This window comes from Eptesicus fuscus, chromosome 5 (assembly GCF_027574615.1).
Source record: "Eptesicus fuscus isolate TK198812 chromosome 5, DD_ASM_mEF_20220401, whole genome shotgun sequence".
Lineage (NCBI taxonomy): Eukaryota > Metazoa > Chordata > Mammalia > Chiroptera > Vespertilionidae > Eptesicus > Eptesicus fuscus.
In genome coordinates this window covers 94,295,545-94,320,417 of record NC_072477.1, presented here as the reverse complement: position 1 = coordinate 94,320,417, position 24,873 = coordinate 94,295,545, and the positions used below count along the sequence as shown (strand labels likewise).

The 24,873-nt window shown below is 40.3% G+C and overlaps 1 protein-coding gene across 1 annotated transcript in view; it reads right to left on the bottom strand.

The window, feature by feature from the left end:
- The window catches only part of ITGA8 (integrin subunit alpha 8), a 204,212-nt gene that overhangs the window by 92,513 nt on the left and 86,826 nt on the right, over nt 1-24,873 (bottom strand). Inside the window, exons 12-13 of the mRNA XM_008150418.3 lie at nt 14,700-14,905; nt 11,405-11,596 (exon numbers count right to left, since the gene is read on the bottom strand). Of these exons, the coding sequence (XP_008148640.2) occupies nt 11,405-11,596; nt 14,700-14,905 (398 nt within the window). The remainder of the gene's footprint in view (nt 1-11,404; nt 11,597-14,699; nt 14,906-24,873) is intronic.

Sequence of the window (24,873 nt, the reverse complement as noted above, 5' to 3'; positions counted from 1 at the left end):
GCTTATTGATGTAAATGTAAAACACAGAACCATAAAATTCCTAGAAGATAACATAGGAGAAAAAGTCATGCCCTGAATGACCTTGGATATGGCTGTGACTTTTTAGATACAACACCAAGGCATGGTCCATGAAAAAAATAATTAATAAGCTGGACTACATTAAAATATAAAATTTCTTTTCTGTGAAAGACAGTGTCAAGAGAATGAGAAGACAAGCCACAGACTAGGAGAAAGTATTTGCAAAAAATACATCTGACAAAAGATGTTATCCAAATTATACAAAGAACTCTTAAAGTTCAAGAATGAGAAAACAACCCCATTAAAAATGTGCCAAAGACCTTAACAGACACATCACCAAAGAATATCTACAGATGTTAAATAAGCACATGGAAAGAAGCTCCACATTGTAAGTCATCAGGGAAATGCAATTTAAAACAATGAGCTGACACCTCACCCTATTAGGGTGGCCCCAAATTCAATACACTGACCAAACCAAATGTTGGTGAGCGTGCCAAGCAACAGGAACTCTCATTCACTGCTTGTGGGAATGCAAGTGGTACAGCCACTTTGGAAGACAGTTGGAAGTTTTCTTACAAAGGAAACGTGATCTTTTCATACAACCCAGAAATCTCACTCCTTGGTATTAACCCAAAGGAGTCGAAAATGTATGTTCACACCAGCTTTATTCAAAATGGCCAAAACTTGAAAACAACCAAGATGTCCTTCAGTCAGTGAATGGATCAATAAACTGTGGTACATCCAAACAACGGAATTTTATTCAGCACTAAAAATAAGTGAGCTATCAAGCCATGAAAAAAAAATGGAGGAACTTTAAATGCATATCACTAAGTAACCTGCAGATCTTTCATTTACCAACATACCTCTGAATATAAAGGTATGTTTCAAGTTTGAAGGCATAAAAAGTGTGCAGAATGGCCCCCAACTGTCTCCCTAAAGGATGGGAGGCTGGTTAGTTATCCACCAGATCTCATCCTCAGCAGGAGCTGAAAGTGGCCCTGAGGCTGTTTATCCCCAAACACCTTCACCATGCACTGGAATTACTGTTGCACTCACCTGGTTCAGTGCACTATTCTCACCTGGGGTACTATAGCGGCTTCTAACCTCAAGTTTCTTTTTCATACAACTCATTATGCTCATTGCTAAAGACAGAAGTTCTTTAAGTGTCATTTTGAAATATAAAAACATATTTTCTTTTCCATGATTTTTCTAACAAAGTACCAATTATTTCACCTGCTATTCAACATCCTTTATTACCTGTCCCAAATCTAACTTTCATTGACTCTCTTCACTTGTGCTCCCATCAATTTGGGCCAAATCACTTCCAATTGCCTTTTCTTATATTTTTTGCTCATGCTGTTATCTTCTTTTGGAACGGCTTCTCCATATAACCACTTCTTAATCATACCTGTATCTTAAGGCACTGCTTAACCATTACTTCCCCCATGAAGCTTTCTTTGAACATTTTAGCTAAAAGGATGTTTTCTTTTTAAGTCAGTCATTATTTTTTAACCTTAAGAAAGAGGGGCAGGGGAGGGAAAATATAAGCCAAAGAATTTATATGCAAAACCCATGGACACAGACAATAGTAGGGTGAAGGCCTGGGCATAGGAGTGGGGAGGAAGGAGGTCAGTGGGGGAAAAGGAGACATCTGTAATACCTTTTTAAAAAATCTTTATTGTTGAAAGTATTACATATGTCCCCTTTCTCCTCCATTGACCTCTGCCAGCCTGCCCCTGCAGCCCACCCCAGACCTTCACCATCCTATTGTCTGTGTCCATGAATTATGCATATATGCATACAAGTTCATTGGTTGATCTCTTCCTACCCACCCACTCTTCCCTGCCTTCCCTCTGATATTTGACAGTCTGTTAGATGCTTCTATGTCTCTGGATCTATTTTTGTTCATCAGTTTATGTTGTTCATTAAATTCCACATATGAGTGAGATCATGTGGTATTTATCTTTCTCTGACTGGCTTATTTTACTTAGCATAATGCTCTCCGGGTCTATCCATGCTGTTGCAAATGGTAAGAGCTCCTTCTTTTTTACAGCTGCATAGTATTCCATAGTGTAGATGTACCACATGTTTTTAATCCACTCCTCTGCTGATGGGCACTTAGGCTGTTTCCAAATCTTAGCTATTGTAAATTGTGCTGCTATGAGCATAGCAGTGCATATATTCTTTCTGACTGTTGTTTCTGATTTCTTAGGATATATTCCTAGAAATGGGATCGCTGGGTCAAATGGGAATTCCATTTTTATTTTTTGGAGGAATCTCCATAGTGTTTTCCACAGTGGCTGAACCAGTTTGCATTCCCACCAGCAGTGTACGAGGGTTCCCTTTTCTCCACATCCTCACCAATACTTATTGGATCCAGCAACACATTAAAAAGATCATATACCACAACCAAGTGGGATTTATTCTAGGGGTGCAAGGCTGGTAAATATCCAAAAACCAGTAAATGTGATATAGCACATTAACAGATTGCAAGACAAAAAAATCACACAATCATATCAATTGATGCAGAAAAAGCATTCAACAAAATCCAACACTCTTTTTTTTTTATAAAAACTCTCAGCAAGGTGGGAACAGAGTGGACATAACTCAACATAACAAAAGCCTTATATGACAAACCTACAGCCAACATCATACTCAATGGGCAAAACCTACTAGTAAAACAATTTCCAAGAACAGGAACAAGACAGGGATGCCCACTTTCACCATACCTATTTGACATAGTACTGGAAGTGCTAGCCGTAATGATCAGACAAGAAGAAGAAATACAAGGCATCCAAATTGGAAAGGAGAAAGTAAAACTATCATTATTCATAGACAACATGATATTGTACATAGAAAACCCTAAAGACTCCATCAAGAAACTATTAGATTTAATAAATGAATTCAGCAATGTAACAGAATAAAAAATTAACACTCAGAAATCTATGGAATTTTTATACACCAATAATGTACTCACAGAAAGAGAAACTAAAAAAACAATCCCATTTACCATTGCAACAAGAACATTAAAATACTTAGAAATAAATTTAACCAAGGAGGTAAAAGACTTATACTTGGAAAACTACGTGACATTGAAAAAAGAGGATAAAGGAAGATATTCACAAGTAGAATATACTGTGTTCATGAATTGGTAGAATCAACATCATTGAAAAGCCCATACTACCCAAAGCAATCTATAGATTCAATGCAATTCCTATTAAAATACCAATGGCATATTTAACAGATCTAGAACAATACCCCAAAAATTTATACAGAACCAAAAAAGACCCTGAGTAGCTGCAGCAATCTTGAGAAAAAAGAACAAAATTGGAGTAATTACAAAACCAGATTTCAAGTTATACTACAAAGCCACTGTAATTATAACAGCCTGATACTGGCACAAGAATAGGCATATAAATCAATGGAACAAAACAGAGAACTCAGAAATCGACCCAAGCCATTATGCACAATTAATATTTGACAAAGGAGGCAAGAGCATGCAATGGAGTTAAGGCAGTCTCTTCAATAAATGGTGTTGGGTAAATTGGACAGATACATGCAAAAAAATGAGATTAGACCATTAACTTATACCATACACAAAAATAAACTCAAACTAAACTTAAATGTAAGACACGAAACCATAAAAATCTTAGGAGAAACCATAGGCAGCAAAATGTCAGACATCTCTCTTAGCAATATTTTTATTGATACTTCCCCTAGGACAATGAAAACTAAGGAGAAAATAAACAAATGGGACTACATCAAAATAAAAAGCTTCTGCACAGCAAAAGAAACCATCAATAAAATAACAAGAGAGCCTACTACATGAGAGAACATATTCGCCAATGATACATCCAATAAGGGGTTAATCTCCAAAATTTATAGGGAACTCATACAACTTAACAAAAGGAAGATAAAAAATCCAATTAAAAAATGGGCAAAGGACCTAAATAGACACTTCTCCAAAGTGGACATACAGAAGTCCCAAAGGCATATGAAAAAAAGTTAAAAGTCACTAATCATCTAAGAGATGCAAATCAAAATGACAATGAGGTGCCACCTCACACCTGTCAGAATGTAAAACTTTTAACAATAAAGATAAATTTTTAAAAACTCTTCTATACGGCCCTAGCCAGTTTGACTCAGTGGATAGAGTGTCGGCCTGTGGACTGAAAGGTCCCAGGTTCGATTCCCGGTCAAGGGCATGTACCTTGGTTGCGGGCACATCGCCAGTAGGGAGCGTGCAGGAGGCAGCTGATGGATGCTTCTCTCTCATCGATGTTTCTAACTCTCTATCCCTCTCCCTTCCTCTCTGTAAAAAGTCAATAAAATATATTTAAAAAAAACAACTCTTCTATATGTTCTTGTATTACAATTAACTATTGGATGCTTTATCTCCATGATTACACTGTTTCTTAAAGGCATGAATTATGTCAAATTGTATCAATATGTCATTTATAACTAAAATTTAATGATTGTTACTAGTTGTTATTCATGGTGCAACTGCTTTGCACATATTTTTTTAAATATATTTTTATTGATTTCAGAGAAGAAGGGAGAGGAAGAGAGAAGTAGAAACATCAATGATGAGAGAGAATCATTGATTGGCTGCCTCCAGCATATCCCACATTGGGGATTGAGCATGCAACTAGGGCATATGGCCTGACTGGGAAACGAACGGTGACCTCATGGGTTGACGCTCAGCCATTGAGCCACACTGGCTGGCCATGCTTTGCACATATCAAACATCCACAACACCCCTTGAAAAGGGGGAATATTATTAGGCACTATATACCAATTTCGCCAGAAGACTGAGGCCTAAGGAGGCTGAATGAGGTTACAGAGTCAGCCATTGTCACAGCTAGAATTTGAACTCAGGCCCATGAGGCAGGATCTTTGTTTAATTCAGTGCTGTATCCTCAAAACTTAGAAAAGTGCCAGGCACATGAGTAAGCTAGTAAATTGTGTTTCCAAAGCACAATCTCTTCAACGTTATATAATCAGTAAATATTCTACTATCATCATCATCTTTAGAATGAAGACTATTAGTGACTGTTCTCACCATTAGCTAAATAGTATTAAAATTGACTTAGTACCTGTTACTGACAACTAAAATGTAAAATTACTGACTTAAAAATATATGTTGAATATTAAAAATGTAATTTGTTGATTTATAGTAATATTGATGGCTTGAAATATAACCATAATATAAGGGAACATGGTAATCTGTAGAATTCAGTGCATTACAAATTTTATCTTCACACCCTATCAGGAATGAGAACTCCCAGTATCCAGATCTTGATTTCTAGATGCCATTCTTTTAAAAAAGGAACTAGAGGTCTTTGAAGAATGGTTGATTGCAACATTGGGCAAGGAAAATACAAGATGAGCCCAAAGTATCCTGTCATGTAAGAAACTAAGGACATGCTCATAAGAGGATGGAAATGCTAAAAGAACATAGGAACCAAATGGAAGGAATTCCCACTGGCCAGGCATAGGACAATTTATGCAACAACAAAAATATAATGGATTATAGCTAATGAAATAAATATCCATGGCTCCATATAGATATAATAAATTGAATAAATAGATGGATAGGAAAGACATCTTTTTTGTATATTACAAATGCAACTAATGAATGTAGAAGGAATAATAGAAATATAATATGGCAATCAGGCAGTAATAATTGTTGCAGGGAAGAATCATCAGTGGATGCTAAGATTGGTGTGCAAAGGCATAATGAGAAAAAATAGGAAGTTTGCATAGTCTCATAGTATCTCTCTAAAGATACTTATTAATACAAAGGGGAAAATAGTAATGTTACAGTAGGAAACCTGGATGATATCAAAGTGCAAAAGGACAGTAGACATCATGTACTTCCAGCTATTGATGCACTGAGAAGGACATAGCATCAGTTGTGTGTTTTTCTTGCCAAAAATACATAACCCCAATATAATCATGAACAAATATCAGACAAATCTAAATTCAGGGACATGCTTCAAATATCTAGCCATACTTTTTAAAAACTTCAAAGTCATGACAGCAAGGAAAGATCAAGGGACTAGCACAGATTGGAGGAGACAAAGGACACATGACAACCAAATGCAAAGTGAGATCCTGGACTGGATTCTGGACTAGAAAAAGAACACAAGTGGGACAGATGGTGAAATTCTATTAGCATTTCTAATAGGTTTATACATTAGCTAATAACTAAGTATACTCTGGTTATATAATCTATACTAATAAAAGGGTAATATGCTAATTATAAGACATCTGACTTACTTCCGGACAAAGCCACGGTGGCGGGGACCAAGGCAGAGGTGGTTAGGGATGATCAGGCCGGCAGGAGAGCAAGCAGTTAAGGGCGATCAGGCCAGCGGGGGAGCAAGCAGTTAGGGACGAGATCGGGCTGACACAGGGGAGCAAGCACTTAGGGGGCAATCAGGCTGGCAGGGGAGGGCAGTTGGGGGTGACCAGGCCTGCAGGGGAGGGCAGTTGGGAGCGATCAGGCCAGCAGGGGAGCAGTTAGGGGGGGATCAGGCCGTCAGGAAGAGTCGGTTAGGGGAGATCAGACGGGCAGGCAGAGGCAGTTAGGGCCAATCAGGCAGGCAGGCAGGCAAGCAGTTAGGAGCCAGCGGTCCCAGATTGTGAAAAGGATGTCTGACTGCCAGGATCGGGCCTAAACTGGCAGTCAGACATCCCCTGAAGGGTCCCAGATTGGAGAGGGTGCAGGCCGGACTGAGGGACACCCTCCCCCCCATGCACAAATTTCATGCATGGGGCCTCTAGTATGTTGATATTAGGGGAATCTGACAGGAGGGTTTATGGGACTCTATTTTTGCAACTTTTCTGTCAGTCTAGAATTATTTTTTAGAAAAAGTTAAGAAAAAAGGTCTTATATGTTTTATTAAATGCCCCCCCCCAAGATAGAACCTTGATAATTTATCCAATATTACAGAAAAATCTGAGGAGGCAGTAAGTTTAGATCTTGGTTTACAGAATCTAAGTTGGAGTTTTAAAAGACCCTTGGAGAAGTGTCCCATACATCCACGTCACTCTCAGGTGAAAAAAGTAAGGCCCAGAGAAGTGTCTTGGGCAAACTGGATTTAGAACCTGATTTGTTTATCTCTCCATTCATTTTTACTTCTTTTTATGACACTGCAGGACTCAAGTCCAAAAACTCCTTCAGTTGACTTAATTTATTCAATTTAATCTAAATTTATAAAGTCTTCTTACAAGAAATGTATATTCTAATTTCTAATGTGTTTATAATGAAATTATGAAAATCTTGCTCAAAAAGAACATAATGTTTTGCTTTTCATAAAAAATTTGGTAGCAGTTTGAGAAGCTAAAATAAACTTTGACTATAAGATTTAAACTTAGTTCAACTAAACTTCACACCAATTTGATGAGCTCAAAGTTTGATTAAAATGCATTGTTCTCTTGGTTAAAGCCACCCTTTTATTTCTTCTCATGTGCAGCTTCTCTCTAGCTGGATTGTTTACACACACACACACATGCACACACACACAACCACTCATTAAAGCATAAAATGGGTCATTTTATTACATTTGGTATAATTGTCTGAGATGGCTTCATGATATCATCATGGTCTATTAGAGGCTTGAACAAGACAATGATAGTCTTGGCATTCAGCCCATGTTTTCCTCTCTTTTTATTGCCTGTATGATTTCTGTTCCTCAACAAAACCAGCAATTCCCTCCTCCACCCCTCCCCCCTAATGTCTGGACTGTGCATTTAGCAGATGACTTTGTTATACAATCATGTTTAACAGGATTAGACTAGATCATTGCATTTTAGGGATTCCTATCACAGCTGTTTCTTCTCTGAAATGTTTTCACTCTATTAATGTGTACAAGATACTCTTGGTCAACCATAATTTCCCAATGAGCACCAGTGTAGAAATCTGATCACATCTATTTTTTTCTTTGTAGGAAAAAGAATTTTGGTACCAAAAATGAAAATATTTATGATTCTTATTTATGTATGCGTACCGATGACAATGTTTATTGTTTAGAAGTCTAAGAAAACTGAGTGGTTAAGCAAAATTATTCCAAATATTGTTTCTACAATAGAATCTCTATATTTCTAAAACGAAATCTCTCATGTCTTTCCATTATACTATACTCTTCTCAGGACACCAGATCAAAATTCCAGAGTCATCTTTAACATCCCCTCTTCTTCCCACCCCACCTCCTCTATTTTTCATCACAGCCAGTCATTACCAAGTCTTATCTATTTTCCACTTACACTATTTTGTCAGTTCCTTCCTTTAAATTGCCATTGTTATCTTCTTAATTTGGGCCTAATTTATAAGAAATTAAATACCCCTAAATGGCTAAGGGAGAGGAAAGAGCACTTTTCATTTCTGGTACCCAGTAAATCACAGTAGTAAGATATGGGAGAATTCCCTTATGCTTCATCTCCCACTTAGGGTGGGTGAGTGGTGGAATCATTTCATAGCTGGGCAGCAACCTCATGATATTAGGAGAATCCTCTAGTGAGGGTCCAGCCACAGGAATATTATAAGTGGTTTTCAGCCAGTAGGGTCTCTATATCTATGTTCTTACTCTCATAGTCTTATGGGTCTGGGGCAGGAAAAGTAAATATCATACTATAAAGTAAGCTTGGGGATTATGAAAATTGAATAAGCAAAATAAATTCATATAAATCAGTGTGCTTAAGAAAAAGAATACCTCCAAAATAGTCTGTTTTAAAATTTGTTTGAAGAGCTGCCATTTATTGAACTATGTTCTATATATTCTCATTTTAACTAAAGACATCATTTCATTATATAAACATTAAAGTTCATCTTTATACCAACATATTATTATCTTATTTTACAGACTAGGAAATTGAAGTTCAGAGAAGTTAAAAAATTGTCTCACTCGTACACAGCTGGAAAACAGTGAAGTCAAGTTTTATACCTATGTCGTCCATCTCCAGCATCCTAGAATGCATGTTTTCAAAATCTTAGGCAGCCTAACAGACCTGTAAAGTTAAGCAGCTTTGATTCTGTTCATGCTCATCAGATTGATACTCTTTCCTATTGTAAGCCATTTCACAACATTTTATAAAAAACCTTCCACACAACCCAGTGAAGTAGGTATTATTGGCCCCATAAAACCAGAAAAGAAAATAGAAGCTCTGAGAAATCAAATAACTTGTCCACTGCCACAGCTCATCAGTGAGGACTGGGGAGCCGGACCCAGGCAGTCTAACGTCCCTTCCCTTGCTCACAGCCTCTCTGCTAAATGAGATTAAGTCCGAATCTAGATGTGACTGCATGATTAACGTTTTCCGCCTTTGTGGAAATGGAGGCTTGAGAGCTAAATGGAATTCATTGATAGAAAAATGAGGGAAGTGACATGTCTAATTCCCGAGTTATGCCTGCAAATTTCAAATCTGCTCCGCTAGTTAACAGAATCTATTTGCCTGCCTATTAGCCAGTCTCCTCTTGATAGGGCCCCGGGGACTTGGTGTCAACATAAAAAGGCTTTTTTGAGTGGCATTCTTTTTGTGGGATGAGTAGCAGGGAAAATGGTATAGGATCATAAATCACAAAACACCTATATTCCCCTTTAAGAGGCAGAATCTGGACCAGAACCAGTCTACTAATAAAGAGGAACTCTGAAAACCTCACGACTATCTTGAGGAATAAAAATTCAACTTAGTGGCCTTTGGTCTTGCCTTAGTGAAGAACATTTACTTGACATACAGGTGGCTATAACACAGCACTTACATCATCAGTCCCTCTAAATTGAATCAGCCTCAGTAGATAAAGGTGTTATCTAGCACATGGCCTCAAATGACCTTTTATAATTGTTAAAATGGGATGAAAAAGACATAATTAATAAACAGCTTCTCTGTTCCCTGTGCTACTCCTTTTTCTGCCCCCCTTCACTGAAGGAAATATTCCTTGAGAGAAAAGTTGTTTCCTATTTCTCTCCGCCCTGGCACTTTTTTTAGAAGACTTCAAAGGAAGTCGGTGGACTGGCTCTTTAATGGATACTCCCTTTATTTCTTTACCTAATATAAGGCACTGCTTAATGAATAGCAATAACTTTCTAAATTAACTGTTTGTCTAAAATTGCAACCCAGGAGTTGAATTTCATTAATTACCCTGACATATTTTGGGAAGAAATTACATAGAGGATCTAAATTTTGGATCATTTAAAATAGAACATATTACATGTCAGATCCTCCCCTCAAATAACAAAAACCATCATTGATTAGACTAGTACAGTATGACCTACAAAAATAAATCTAATGAGATGCTCTTAAAATTGCTGTAGGAAGGATGCATTCATATACAAATTTGTATAAAATGTAATATTAATCCATGTTGAGCCCACTATAATGTCTATGCTAGTGCCATGAAGTATTTCTGGCAAGTTTATAAGAACATGTTGCAGGATCCTTTTTGCCTGATCCCAGAGGGGAAGAGAAAACCGAGTCAGTGATTGGAACGCTGCCCCAAATCAGAAAAAGCTCTACTACATATGGAAAATACTCAATTAGGGGAGGGGCGGTGGAAAGAGACAAGGCTTTCATAAAGAATTGAAGCTGTCAGTTAACTATTAATGACTTCTAAGTATTTATTGAAACCATCTTAACATAACCAACATAAAAGTGAAAATTGAACCATAAAGCCAAGAAGTCTAATGTTCTTTGCTAAAAATCCTGATTACTGAAACAATTCTTTAAGACCAATCCATATTTTCATATGACATGCCCAAAACATGAATGGTAGCTCTCTGCTTTATGGATTTCCATGAGTCCTCAGTATAAATTAGGTAATCAAAGCTGGTTAATAATATAATGATGTATGACAATTCTAATTGAAAAAAAATAGTTTATTTCTGTTGCAAACCAGTTAATTTTGCTTCAACTTTAAAATATCCAATCTATCTTTGGAAAGCCCAAAATATACCTGGAAAATACTTATGCTCTAAAAATGTGAGCTTTATGACAGAAACATTGAGGTTCATAAGTTAATTAATATGAGATCAGAAAGGAATTATGGGATTAAAATAAATTGCTCTAGAAAGGTATCTGTCTTTGTCAATGGAGACCAAATTGCTGAGGGGTTTCGAAAAAAACTTCGGTTGCAAAGTCGGCAAGTTTTATGTCCAATGCAGTTTTTAAAAGCCATCTTGCTTTTCTTGACAGGAATGGGAGTGTTTGTTTTGTCTTCCTTCAAATTCTCATGAAAGTCACTCTGGAATCCTACACCAAGAACCCGTGCAGTGGGTAAGCTTAGCCTCCGCTGTCTGAGAGAGCTGCTTACGCAGGAGGCATTTCCCAGAGAATGGGCTCTTTCTAGGAGGTGAACTCTACCGAGGGAAAAGAAAGAAAATCTTACCTGGGTAATCGTTCTTGTCTATGTCCGAGTCTCCTCTTAAAGTGTAGCCAAAGCCAGAAGGGATAGCCTGTGATGCCCACACTCCTTGCAAAATTTGGGAAGCCTTGGTGTTCAAGCCATGTCTGTTCCCGTTGTAAATGAACACTTTGCCTCTTTGATCCTGGCCTGCAAAGGGCGCACCAATGGCAACATCTACAGAGACACATGAGCGTATTTTTTAAATAAAGAAGAATGTTTTGAAATAGAATTAAGTGCAATCAAAGAGCAGTGCCATACAGTCTAAAGGGCTTATTGTTTCCCATGAAATTTGTTGTAGCGCAGCAAGAGTAAGTTATTTGTTGTCTTTTCTCCATTCAACATAAAAGGTACAATACAATAAAATCTCCGTATAACAGACTAATTCAAGCGAGGGGGTGTCCATTAAAGCCAAAAGTCCATCTATATATATAAAAGCCTAAACGACCGGCCAACACACAATGACCACCAGGGGGCAGACACTCAATGCAGGAGCTGCCGAGCGATAGCAACTTTGCAGAGTGCCCTCTCGCACTCTGGGACCCCTTGGGGGATGTCGGACTGCTGGTTTTGGCCCCATCCCCACAGGCCAGGCTGAGGGACCCCACCTGCCAGAAGGACCCCGCTCACTCCACAGATGCCCTTCAAGCCCCAGTGCTGCCCCAGGTGCAGCCAGCTGAGGAGGGACGGCGGGAGGTTGGCTCCAGGGTGTGTCTGGGCCATCTCATCCAGTCCCGCCCTGCCAGCCACCTTCTAATTAATTTCCTTTCAATGTGCAAGAATCCATGCACTGGGCCTCTAGTTATATAATAAGGATTTTCCTAATGTGTATGCTAAAAAATTGACAAACTAGTTACTTTACCTGTTTTTACGTATGTAGACATGTTTATGTAATTAAAATTAAGTATGTATGAAAAGTTTAATTTCACAGAAAAGTTTTCTATATGTATTACATTAATTTTAAATTTCTACTGAATAGGTCTAGTAAATGCTTGTATGCACCAGTCACCATGAGTAAACAAATGCACACAGCTGAGGAATGGCTTAGCACAACTCCAAACATCTGCCAGAACACTTTCAAACTGCTGCAGAAAGTCATGTGACAACAGAACCAATCACCACTCTTGCTGTGGTGTAATCACGTGCTAATCATTCACTGAACACTGTTTATGAGCAGTGACACTTGGATTTAAATCTGTAGACTATAGTTGTAGATATGTAATATTTATTTATATCAGTGTAATTACTACAGTGTTTTTCCAACATATGCCTTATTCGATAAAATTTGTTAAAAATAACAGTGAATTAATAACAAAAAGTAACCTGTTAATCTATATATATAAAACTCTAATATGCAAATAAACCGAACAGCCGAACAACTGAACAACTGGTCACTATGACGTGCACTGACCACCAGGGGGCGCACGTGGAACATGGCAGGCATCGGCATTAAGTGGCAGAGCATGGAATATGGTGGGCGTCGGCATTAAGTGGCAGAGCATCAGCTGCAGAGGGATGGTGGAGCAGGTGAGCAGGGGCGCCAGACCAAGGCAGGGCGCTGGTCGCTGTCACTGGGGTGAGCCTCTGATGGTTACTGAAAATTCTTTGCTCCCACGTACCACAGTCCCACCCAGCGCTCACACCTGCTGCTGGCGCTGGCCCTGCTCACACCCGCTGCCCGTTCCTAGCTCCAGCCCTGATTGCTCAGCACCGTCAGCATGTGCAAGCAGTGGCTGCCAGCCCCAATTGCCCCTCAGGGCTTCTCCACCTTCCCTAGCTCCTGAGGGGCAATGGGGGCAGCAGCCGCTGCTCACACCTGCAGCTGGCACTGGAGCCGCCACTTGCACCTGCTGCCAGTCCCAATCGCTCGGTTGCAAGGGGGGGCTGCTGGCCCCAATCACCCCTGAGGGCTTCTCCACCTCCCCCTGCTCCTGAGGGGCGATCGGGGCAACAGCCGACACTCGCACTGGCTGACAGCACTGGCCCTGCTTGCATCCGCTGCTGGCAACAGCCCCAATTGCTCCATGCCATCAGTGGGTGTGAGCAGGGCTGGCGCCATCAGCATGTGGGAGCGGCAATGACGGGAACAGGGCTGCCGGCAGACAGGGGACCAGGGTTCGTGGTGGGAGGGGTCGGGTGGGGGTGCGGAGGATGGGCCAAGACCCGCCCCTGTGCCCACTGCAGCCTCGCAGCCCACAGTTCTTTTCAAGGTGCACAAATTCATGCGCTGGACCCCTAGTTTAATTATAAGCAAATCTTAGAGGCATTTTTAAATTAATAGGATGTTAATTTTCACATATGACATATGGACCAGAAATTTGTCCATTAAATCTGAAGTCTGTTAAATTGAAGTCTGAAAAATTGAGGATTTACTGTACCAGATACTTAATACCAATACCTGCCCAAAGTACTAAGGAATATTGAGCTGATGCAATAGCTGAGGCTATTTTATTAGAGCAAATTCCTAGTCATTCCAGGAACTTCAATCAAGAAACCCACTAAATGTTGGTTCTTAATTTAAAGGCCCTGAAAATGTATGCAAGATTTTGTGTGAGCTTGCATGTTTTCCTGAGGAGAGGGTACTTACAAGACATTTATAAATTCCTAACTTAAAGAACCACAATTCTAAACTAATAATTTAACCCTATTTTATTACAAACATTGAAGCTGCCTTTCAGCTGAAGTTTACAGACCAAACACCTGCAATAATGTAAACATTGAAAGTTTTTAATAAAAATTCAGCAACACCTATACATAAGCCATCTAGGTTAATCAGAAGGCCATATACTTACTAACATACGGACATGTACTTATTTGTTTTGACTCGGTATATATTGAAGATTCTCTAGTTCTCTTCGAGTCACTAAATCCAAATATCAATTTTTTAACTTTATTTTTATTGTTGACACTATCACGGATGTCAACAATTTCCCCCTTTGGCCCATCTCCACCCAGCTGCCACCGCTTTTCCCTCTGGCCATCACCTCACTCTCATCTGTGTCTGTAGATTATGCATAAATGTTCTTTGGCTAATCTGTTTAAAAATTATCACTGCCTTTATTTAGACCTGTTATATGACACACAAAATCAACATGAGAAAATTTCTATGTAACACCTATATTAATCAAAACATATAAATTTTAAGTTGCCTTGAGATTTTTGATAGTGTATTAAACATCAACTGCATCATACACACCACTGTCAATACTTCAAAATGTCCATGCCACAGTAACATTGAATTATGGCACATCAACAACTTCCACACATTGGTGTAAATTACCATTGTATCCATCTTGATTCAAGTCTCCTAAGTGGGCCACAGCACTACCAAATCTCCCGAAAACCTCCGTGCCTGCGAGCACCTGCGGGTCTTCAAAGATGAGAGCGCTCACTTGCATATACAGGTAAACTTGACCCACTTCCCTGGGGTTACTCTCAAATTCACGTTCCATAAAGAGAGGCGCCCCAATCAGTATGTCATCCATCCTGTAGGGAACAAAGAGAGAGGTCAGCACGCTGGCAGAGATGAGATTCTTTTTGGTATATTTTAAATCAACTGGATTAGTACATTTCCACTGGTATTTTTCCTTTCGCAAGGGACATTTTACAATCATCATCTTTCTCTCAATGATTTGTTATGTCTATGAAGTAGAATGCTGCAAGAAAATAAGGTTATTAAATGATCCCATTGAACTCTTTAATGATGTTAAAAGTGGCTGCTTTAAGAAAACCACAGATATTTCACCTTTTTCACTTTGAGTGCATTTCCAGAAACTATAGATACACAAGTAAAACATATCAGAAGGACCTAAATAGGTTTATCTAAAAGTGGATTACAGGTTCCCAGAATTTATATGCCTATACACTTAAATTATGAAGTTTTCTTGGCAGTAATAAGGCTTAAAAAGAAATTTGTCCTCCTATTTCTTATTGTTACCTTCATTTAAATAAAACATAGACCAGAGAGGGTGATAGTACTGGCTAGAAAGATAAAATTTCATCCCAAAAGAGAATTTATAATTATCTTTTTAAATGAAGATATAACAAGAAACTAATAGATAATTCTCAAGGTTGAAAAAAATTCCATAAACAGACACCTAATCAAATTATTTAGAGATAAAGACATAACCACCAAGAGAATAAAAAACAAAAATGGTTAAAGGTATTTCCTTCACAGAGTCAGATAGCAAACAAAAGAATAAAACAGAGCCTTTTGCCCTAGCCAGTTTGGCTCAGTGGATAGAGATCAGCCCACAGACTGAAGGGTCTCGGGTTCAATTCCCATCAAGGGTACATACCTCAGTTTCAGACTAGATCCCTGGCACTGGTCTGGGTGCATGCTGGAAGGCAACCAATAAATGTGTCTCTCTCACATCAATGTTTCTCTCTCTGTGTCTCTCCCCCTCCCTTCCACTTTCTCTAAAAAATCAATGAAAAAAAAATGTTCTCAGGTAAGGATGAACAAAACAAACAAACAAGTCTTCTAAGCTGTTTAGGGTTTTAAAAACATAAGCATGTATTATTTTTATTTAAAAATTTTTTTAAAAGTCACATCAACCAAAATTTGTAATTTGATCTGCATTAATGACCTCCACTGAAATTTGTCTGCAGACCCCCCTGTCCTAGGAAGTTCAATAATGTGAAAATGACTTCCAACAGAAATACAAATTTGAATTTGACTTTTATGTCTGTGTAGATTAGATGATATGTAGAAGTTTGTCAAGTAAACTAACTACTAAAATATTAGCATTGTTCTAAAAGGCAGGGCTAAGGTGGGAACAGTTACTGAGAGCAAGACACCTCTTTAAAGCAATCTGCAAGACTTCCCCTCTCTCCAACTTTTTGCCTTCCATGTGGTGTTCATCCACTGTCTGTTTCTCAGTATGATTCAATAGACAGCCTGTGTACTGACTGTGTTTAAGATACTGTGATAAGTGATTTAACAAATACAATGACTATTAGATCAATCCTGTTCCTAATTAACTTACAAGTGAGGTCAAACTGCCACTCATATAACTATAAACAAGGCAGCGTTAAGAAAAGTATGAGTGTCCAGCCAGGGTTGCTCATTGGTTGAACATTGATCCATGCCCCAAGAGGTTGCTGGTTTGATTCTCAGTCAGGGCACATACCCAGGGTTGTGGGCTCAATCCCCAGTATAGGGCATGCAGGAGGCAGCCTATCAATGATTCTCTCTCATTATTGATATTTCTAACTCTCCCTCTCCCTTCATCTCTGAAATCAATACAAATATTAAAAAAAGAAAAGAAAAGACAAAAGTATGAGTGATTCAAACTAAATGCTGGGGGTTCCGGATAGGAGATAGCATTGAACTTGGATGGGATTCTGACAGTAGATCTACAGACAGGCTTTCCAGGTGGTGGTGCTGTAAGCCAAGGCAAGTGTCGCTGAGTGAAGTTAGGGAACACTGAGTGGTCCAAGAAAGTTCCATGCTAGAAGGATGCCTATATATTATTTTTATATAAAACTAGAGGCCCAGTGTAATAAATCTGTGCATGGGTGGGAAGGTGTCCCTCAGCCCAGCCTGCACCCTCTACAATCTGGGACCCCTTGAGGGATGTCTGACTGCCCGTTTAGCCCCTCTCACAATCCAGGACTGCTGGCTCCCAACCACTCGCCTGCCTGCCTGCCTAATTGCCCCTAACCACTCCCCTGCCAGCCTGATCGACGCCTAACTGCTCCCCTGCTGGCCCGATTGCCCCTAACTGCCCTCCCCTGCCAGACTGGTTGCCCCCAACTGCCCTCCCCTGCTGGCCCAGTCACCCCTAACTTCCCTCACTTGCCAGCCTGGTTGCCCCTAACTGCCTCCCTTGCTGGCCTGGTCACCCGCAACTGCCCTCTCCTGCAGGCCTGGTCCCCCGCAACTGTCCTCCCCTGCTGGCCATCAGTGGTGGCCATCTTGTGTCCACATGGGGGCTGCCATCTTTGACCACATGAGGGCAGCCATCTTTTGTGTTGGAGTGATGGTCAATTTGCATATTACTCTTTTATTATATAGGATCAATATTACATTAATACTAGAGGCCTGATGCATGAAAATTTGTGCAAGAGTAGGCCTTCCTTCCCCTGGCTGCCAGCACCAGCTTCCCTCCAGCACCCGGGACCCGGGCTGCTTCCCTCCTCCGGCCGCCCACAGGAACCCAGGAATCGGGCTGGCTTCCCTCTGGCCCTGGCTTCATCAGGAAGGACATCCGGAAGATGTCCCATCTAATTAGCATATTACCCTTTTATTATTATAGACTAGTGCCCTGGTGCATGAAAATCATGCACATTAAAAGGGAATTAATTAGAGGAAATATTTTAATATTGCTATTTGCCTTTTCTCTATAATAGAAGTGTTAGAGATGAAAGGAAATTAGTAAAATGTATATGAAAATAATATATAAATTTATTAATAAATGAACAATAACAAAATGATATAACAACAAAGACATGATATAAAAACATGACATAAAAACAACAAAAACATAATATAAAAACAACATTGATGCAAACAATGACTGATAAAGTGATTAAACTTATTATAATATCTCCCTGTACACCACATTAAGAGTGAAAACACTTTCAGAGTGCTTGACTAATTTCCCTTGTGATGAAGTATTTACAACTTTAACTTTAATGTCACACGCTCTTCGAACTCGAGAGAAAGCAACATATAACTGACCATGTGTGAAAACGGGTTCAGATAGGAATATTCCTACTCTGTCTAGAGTTTATCCTTGTGATTTATTAACAGTCATTGCAAATGCTGGCATCACAGGAAACTGTCATCGAATTAATTTAAATGGGAGGCCAGTGTCAGATGGGGACAAATCAATTCTTGGAATCAGAACAACCTCTCCCTCTGCAGATCCTGTTAATACTTCAGCTTCAATAATGTTAGGTCGTAATCTTTTGATAATAAATCTGGTACCATTACAAAGACCCCATTTACTATTAAGATTTCTCAGTAGCATGATTATTGCACCCACTTTCAATTTTAATTTATGATATGGCATTCCTGAAGGAGTAATACTATTAAGAAATTCAATGGGAAAATTTTCCTTTTCAGCATCATCTGTTGAATCAATGGAATCATCATTCAAATATGTGTGAAAATCTCCACCAAGTATATCCAAAATTTCTTCATTTAATTTTTGAACGTGCTCATTTTTTGGACAAAGAATTACACATTTAGATATATTTTTAATATTATCTATAGATATACTATTTCCAAAGGTAGCTTCAATAATAGATCTGTTACAAATCATCTCACAGGGGATTTCAATAATATCCATTCCTAAATGAAAACTGCTATCAAGTTTACCATCTCCAAGTTTTACTAACCATTCACTATAAGCAGAATCCTCTGATCTTATATTTGTTTTAAGAGACAACTTTCTGAAACATCCCCAAACATTACAGTACTTTAAACTTGTTTGTACTATGGCTGATCGCATAGCATGTAGTACAATACTGAGACATTGTCGAAAATCCCCTCTGAGAAGGAGAACTTTCCCACCAAATGCAACATTCAAATTTATAATTTTTCTTAGTAATCTGTCTGTGGCATTTATAGCATGACTGGATGCCATGGTGCATTCATCAATAATGAGAAGTTGGGCCTTTTTAAGGGTTTTAGCAACTTCACTCTTTACATCGAGTCTAGAAATTGAAGTTTCATTTAATGGAATTGGTCATTTATATTGGGAATGAAAGGTTCTTCCACTGAGAAGTAAATTTACAGCAAATCCTGTAGATGCTGTGGGTAAAACAGTACCACCACGACCTCTAATATAATGTATTAAAACTTTATAAAGATATGTTTTTCCACTACCACCTGGACCATCCAAGAAAAAGCATTTGGGGTGTACAGTTTTATCTTCGATGGCTGAAGTTATAGTCTGAAAGGCTGCCAACTGTTCATCGTTCAGAGAATTTATCAAAACCTCTGCCTGTTGTCGCTCATATGATTCATCACATGTATTTGTATTCATTAATAAAGGATAATCTGGAAGTCTGAAATGTGAACATTTCATTCCATGCAATGTGAATACCTCTTGAATTTCGTTAAGGGCATGCATTTCACAGTTTACACAAGCCCCTTCTCTTCGGTGTAATTTCCAACAAAAATGTTCAATAAAATGAGATTTATTCTCATCCCATAATTTGTCTGCATCAGAAGGACATCCAAACACACATATGTATGCAAAAAGTTTCCATAGTTGTTTGGGCATATTAAGGATGATTACATCATCAATCGTATCTTTCCAGATAGTGTCGTCGCTTAATAATCTTCGATGTTTAGCAGCTTCATGAAGTGTATCATAAGTTACACCTCCTACAGTTCGCAGATCATCAAAACTTATTGCATCTTTTACATGCAGAAGCAAAAGTCTAAGGTAACATCGTTCTGGTTCTCTAAAGCTCACAGTGAACAGTTTACCTAATACTTTATTCCCACCCATTCGGCGTTTTGTCCACAAAGAATTATTAAACACATAATGCTGTGGAATCTCCCAATAATAATAATTACTCATGTCAGCATCTTCTCTCTTCAATAAGAACCAAGCCATCAAAGTTGAGTTATGCCTTTTAGCCCTATCTTTAACTTCAGCAAAATCATTCTATGAAAATACAAATTTTGTTCATTTGGCAAATGAATAGGTAATCTTGTGATTGCATGAGATTGGTCATGCATTCGCATTGCAAAGTTTCCAAACAGCCTTAGGAGTGCTCACATACCTGGAGTCAATGAAGTCCTGTACTTCATCATGATTGATAGTATTTTTTTCAGAAATTTGAATATTTGCACAATCATGCCCTTTATAGATATATTTAAATAGGTATTTGACACGTTTAATCGATGAGCAGACTTCAACATTTATATGACAGTTATATTTAAGGCACAAATATGGGTTATAAGGGACAATCCACGTGTTATTGACAACTTTATTTCCAACAGACATGGTGCTACCAGATCTTCATTTGTATTTGGGATATCCATCAATATTTCCAATGGTCACATTTTGAAATTCTTTTGGATATCCCTTTGAACATTTTCCATACATGGACTATTTGGATTTTGTATTCCACCTGGTCCATGTACCATATTTGATTTTACAATTTGAAAAAATCAAAGACACTGGCCTTCATCTGAAATTTCTGCCTAAACTATACGGTCAATGTCATCTTCTGTTCGTAATTTGGATTCACTATCTAATATCAATAATATGTGAGCGTGAGGCAATCCACGTTTCTGAAATTCAACGACAGGAATTTTAGCAATTACTTTGCCAAATAAATGAAATTTACATATATCATTTAAAAGAACATTCAGCTTAATATTAAAAACTCTGGCTACCAAGTCAGGTCAGTTTTCAACTTTTTGCCAGTGTTGTAAATTATTTTTAATATCTGCCCATTTGGGGTTGCATGTCATGGTTATGAATAAATCAGGTTTGCCATACTTGGTTACAATTGCCATAGCATCCTGATATTGCTGCTGCATATTTCTGGGACTACCCTCAAAAGACGATGGAAGTATTATCATTTTACCAATCAGCACATTGTCATTTTCAGATCTAGATGTGAGATAATCCATCAAACCACTATATTTTTTCAACTTCAACTTAGATTGGTTTGCTTTAATGAGATTTATCTGATTGGCTTCCATTTTTTAATATGAATCGACAATATACTGTTGTGTTAATTTTCCTGCATTTAGAATAGGATTGAACGTGTCCCGGACGGAGAGATGAAATCCATAATACTGCATTTGTGTGACTCGTGTCCTTACATTTTTCTCTAGTATTATTTTCAATTACACTGTCATCTCTGAGTCTTAATGCAATATCCATTCCCCAGCCTTTTTCACCATGTAGAAAAAGAATAGGATATGTCAGTGCATCTAATGTAGGAAACAGGATACTGATTTATTTCATTTTAGTGGCATTCAGATTATTGGGATCTGGTTTACAATGAATGAGCAAGTCCCTTTCAAAAGGAGGTTCTCCATCTTTGTTTCTGAATATGACAGCAACCTCGGTTACACGGGGAGAATTATATCTACCCTGATCACTATTACGATCGTATTTAATCACCATTGATACTTCCGTGGGAGCAATACCTTTCACTGCTGCTTCAGACTGGACTTCCTTTTCTACCTCATATAGCATCTTGTACGATTTTGTTAATTTGTTTATTTCATGCATGAGGTTGTTGATGTTGATCATGAGTCTTTCTGAGCAACCTTGGTTTTCTGGCATTGCTAATCTTTTACTTGTTGCTTCGGCCATATCTAAAATATAGAGTTGAGCAAACTTCTGAGAAACACCATCCGAAGGATGTAAAGTTCCAGTATGGTGATAAACTTGTCTGTGTATTCTAAAACAGTATGGCCCATATCCTGATGGCAATGCAATATTTGCACCCATGGAAGCAAAAGCAAAAAAAACTATTTATTGAACGAATATTTTCCATGAATTTTTTACTGTCAGAATCTTCATTTATCATTAATTTTTTAAAATATGCTGGGTATTCTGGAAAGTGTATATCATTTGGACAAACTTTACCTTTGCTACAACATCAAGTAAATTTTCCATCAGATGGTTTTTCACGGGAGAAATTTAGTGACAGACAAAATTGACATGTAACAGTCATTGCACCACAACTATGTTCGATAATTGCATCCTCATTTACTCCATTTTCGCTGTGAAGACAGTTCCTACCAGTATTGGTAGTACTTGTTGATGACTGTTCTCTAGACATATTCTGTCGATGCCGCTGCCTTCTTTCAGCTTCAGAGACACGTTGGTCTTCAGACATTTTCTGTCGATGACGCCAGTTTCTTTCTGCTGCAGAGCTACGTTGTGCCAGTGGTTGCTCTTCATATACATTGTGTCACCAACAATGGCTCCTTTCAGCTTCAGAGGTATTTTTTGCCAATAGTTGGTCTTTAGACATATTCCCACCTCCCTGCTGTCAGGGTCTGGGGTGCGGGTGAATGGATTCCTGGCTGTCAGGCCGCTGACAGCAAGCTGACCAACAGCTGATTCCATGAGGGATGGGGTTCCCGCCGCCCTATTGTGTGGGTCCTGGTTGCACTGCCACGCTGTGTGGTTCCTGGGTGCAGGTATCCGGCTCCCTCCTCCCTCCTCCCTCCTGTCAGAGTCTGGGGTGCACCACGGGACCCAGAGTCAAGTCCCCACACACCTGTGCACGCCTCAAAATCACTTGAGACCCAGACCTGGCCTGCCCCACCCCCACTGGGCAAGACCCAGACCTGGATGGCGGCACACCCATCAAGCCCTGCCCCCACCCCCCCGCAGCGTCACATCAGTGCTGGACAGGAACACACGCAGGCAGTGTCATGTCCCAGGCCAGGGACACAGCCAGTGTCACGTCCCAGGTCAGGGACACAGCCAGGCAGTGTCACGTCCCAGGACAGGGACGTAGGCAGGCAGTGTCACATCCCAGGTCAGGGACACAGCCAGGCAGTGTCACGTCCCAGGTCAGGGACACAGCCAGGCAGTGTCACGTCCCAGGACAGGGACGCAGGCAGGCAGCTTCACCTCAGTGCTGGCTAGGGATGCACACAGTCAGCGTGATGTCAGCGCTGGGTGGGGACACACACAGGCAGTGTCACGTTAGCGCTGGGCAGGCCTGTGCGCACCTCCACCAGTGGCCACCTCTGCCAGGGGCCGCCCCCGGACTGAGCAGCATCATGTTAGCACTGGGCAGGCCTGCACGCACCTCCACTGGTGTCCACCTCAGCATAGTGGGCCTGCGCGTGCCTCCACCGGTGCCTGCCCCGGGCCAGGCAGAGGCCCTCCTGGTGATGGCAATCCCCGCCCCACCTCTCCTGCTGTGCATGCCTCCTGCTAAGTGGTCGTGATGTTACAACATCCCAGATAATTAGCATATTCCTTTGTTATTATATAGGATAATATAAGCAATAAGAAAGCAACCTATTAAAAATTGGGCAAAAGGTCTGAATAGACACCTCATCAAAGACAATATACAGATGGCAAATAAGCATTTGAAAAGATGTTCAATATCACATATCACTAGAGAACTGGAAATCCTATCTAATAATAGAGTAATATGCAAATAACCATCACTCCGCTACGCCCACAATTGGGCGGTGGGAGGCTGGGGGGCGGGACTCGGGGTGGCCTATCTGGCTGTTGAGAGGCGCGGGGGGTGGGACTCCCGCCCCCCGCGCCTCTCAACGGCCGGATCCACTGCCGCTGGGGAGGGCTGCCGCGGACACCCGGCTCCCCTGCCATTGGAGGCGGGGAGCTGGGTGTCCACGATGGCTCCATGCCAAAAGCCTAGGGTCATCAAGACCAGAAAGGCCTACCGGTAACCAGGAAGTGCATGGAGCACCTCTTGGTCCCTCCCCTCCACTTCCCCCACCCCTGGCCCACAGGCTCCCATCAGGCTGGATGGCCAATGGAGAGCCATAGGGAACCGGGCTGGGTGGCAGCAAAGCGGGACTGGGGATTGGCAAGCGGGCGCAAGGCAGACCTCCTGCTCCCTCCCCCAGCTGACATTCTTCTGAAAGGCACGTGGAGCCTCCACTGCACAGCCTTCCTGGATGAGGACTCACAGCTGTGAGAGGCTCCAGAGCAGAGACTTCAACAAGGACTTCAGCGCCTCCTCAGGGGGGAAAAGCCACCACCTCCCTACGCCCCAGCTGCTTCAGTGTCTGCAAGAAACTGCGCATGCTCCTCCCTGAGAGATGGGCGGTTCCCTGATGGCGGCTGGGCCAGTGCAGGGATGGAGGGAGGGAGGGCGGGGCAGGAGCAAGGGGGAAGCCCCGGTTCCCTGCACCTCCTCCCACAGGCATAGCCCTTCCAGGTGTTATGATAAAGAGTTGTGTTTTTCTAACTATCCAGGTAAAGGAAACAAGTGTCTGTTGACTTCTGATCTTACTCTCTGAGCCTCCAGTTAATCCCTCTGGATGCATCATATCCAACCTCCAAAGGATCCGAGGGACAGGTTCAACCTTCATTCCATAGGTGAGGAAACTGACCAATAAACACATGGGTCTCATGCCTCAGTGTCAGCACCCGCAGAAATCTCCGGGTAATAACTCAGATTGTATATCTAAGGGTATATTTTCTTCTATTTTCATGTTTAATTCAACCCCAGGAATTAAATAATACAATAAAGAATAAAATGAGTTCAGAGGGCTCAGCATTGTATTCCCAGAGCCTTTGGTTCCACACAAACCACAGAGCTCAGTTATCCTGAGATGAAAGAAAAGGAAAGAGAAACATGAAAGGTTTCCTAGCTCAGTCATAGAGACATCTCATAGCCACATACTAAGGACACGGCATTAACTTAGGGGTGGAAAGGACACAAATGGAATAGAAGATGGAGCCATTTCCGTTCCGATTCAAACCAAGTTAACAAGGCAGAAAAAACACTGGACACCATGAAAGAAT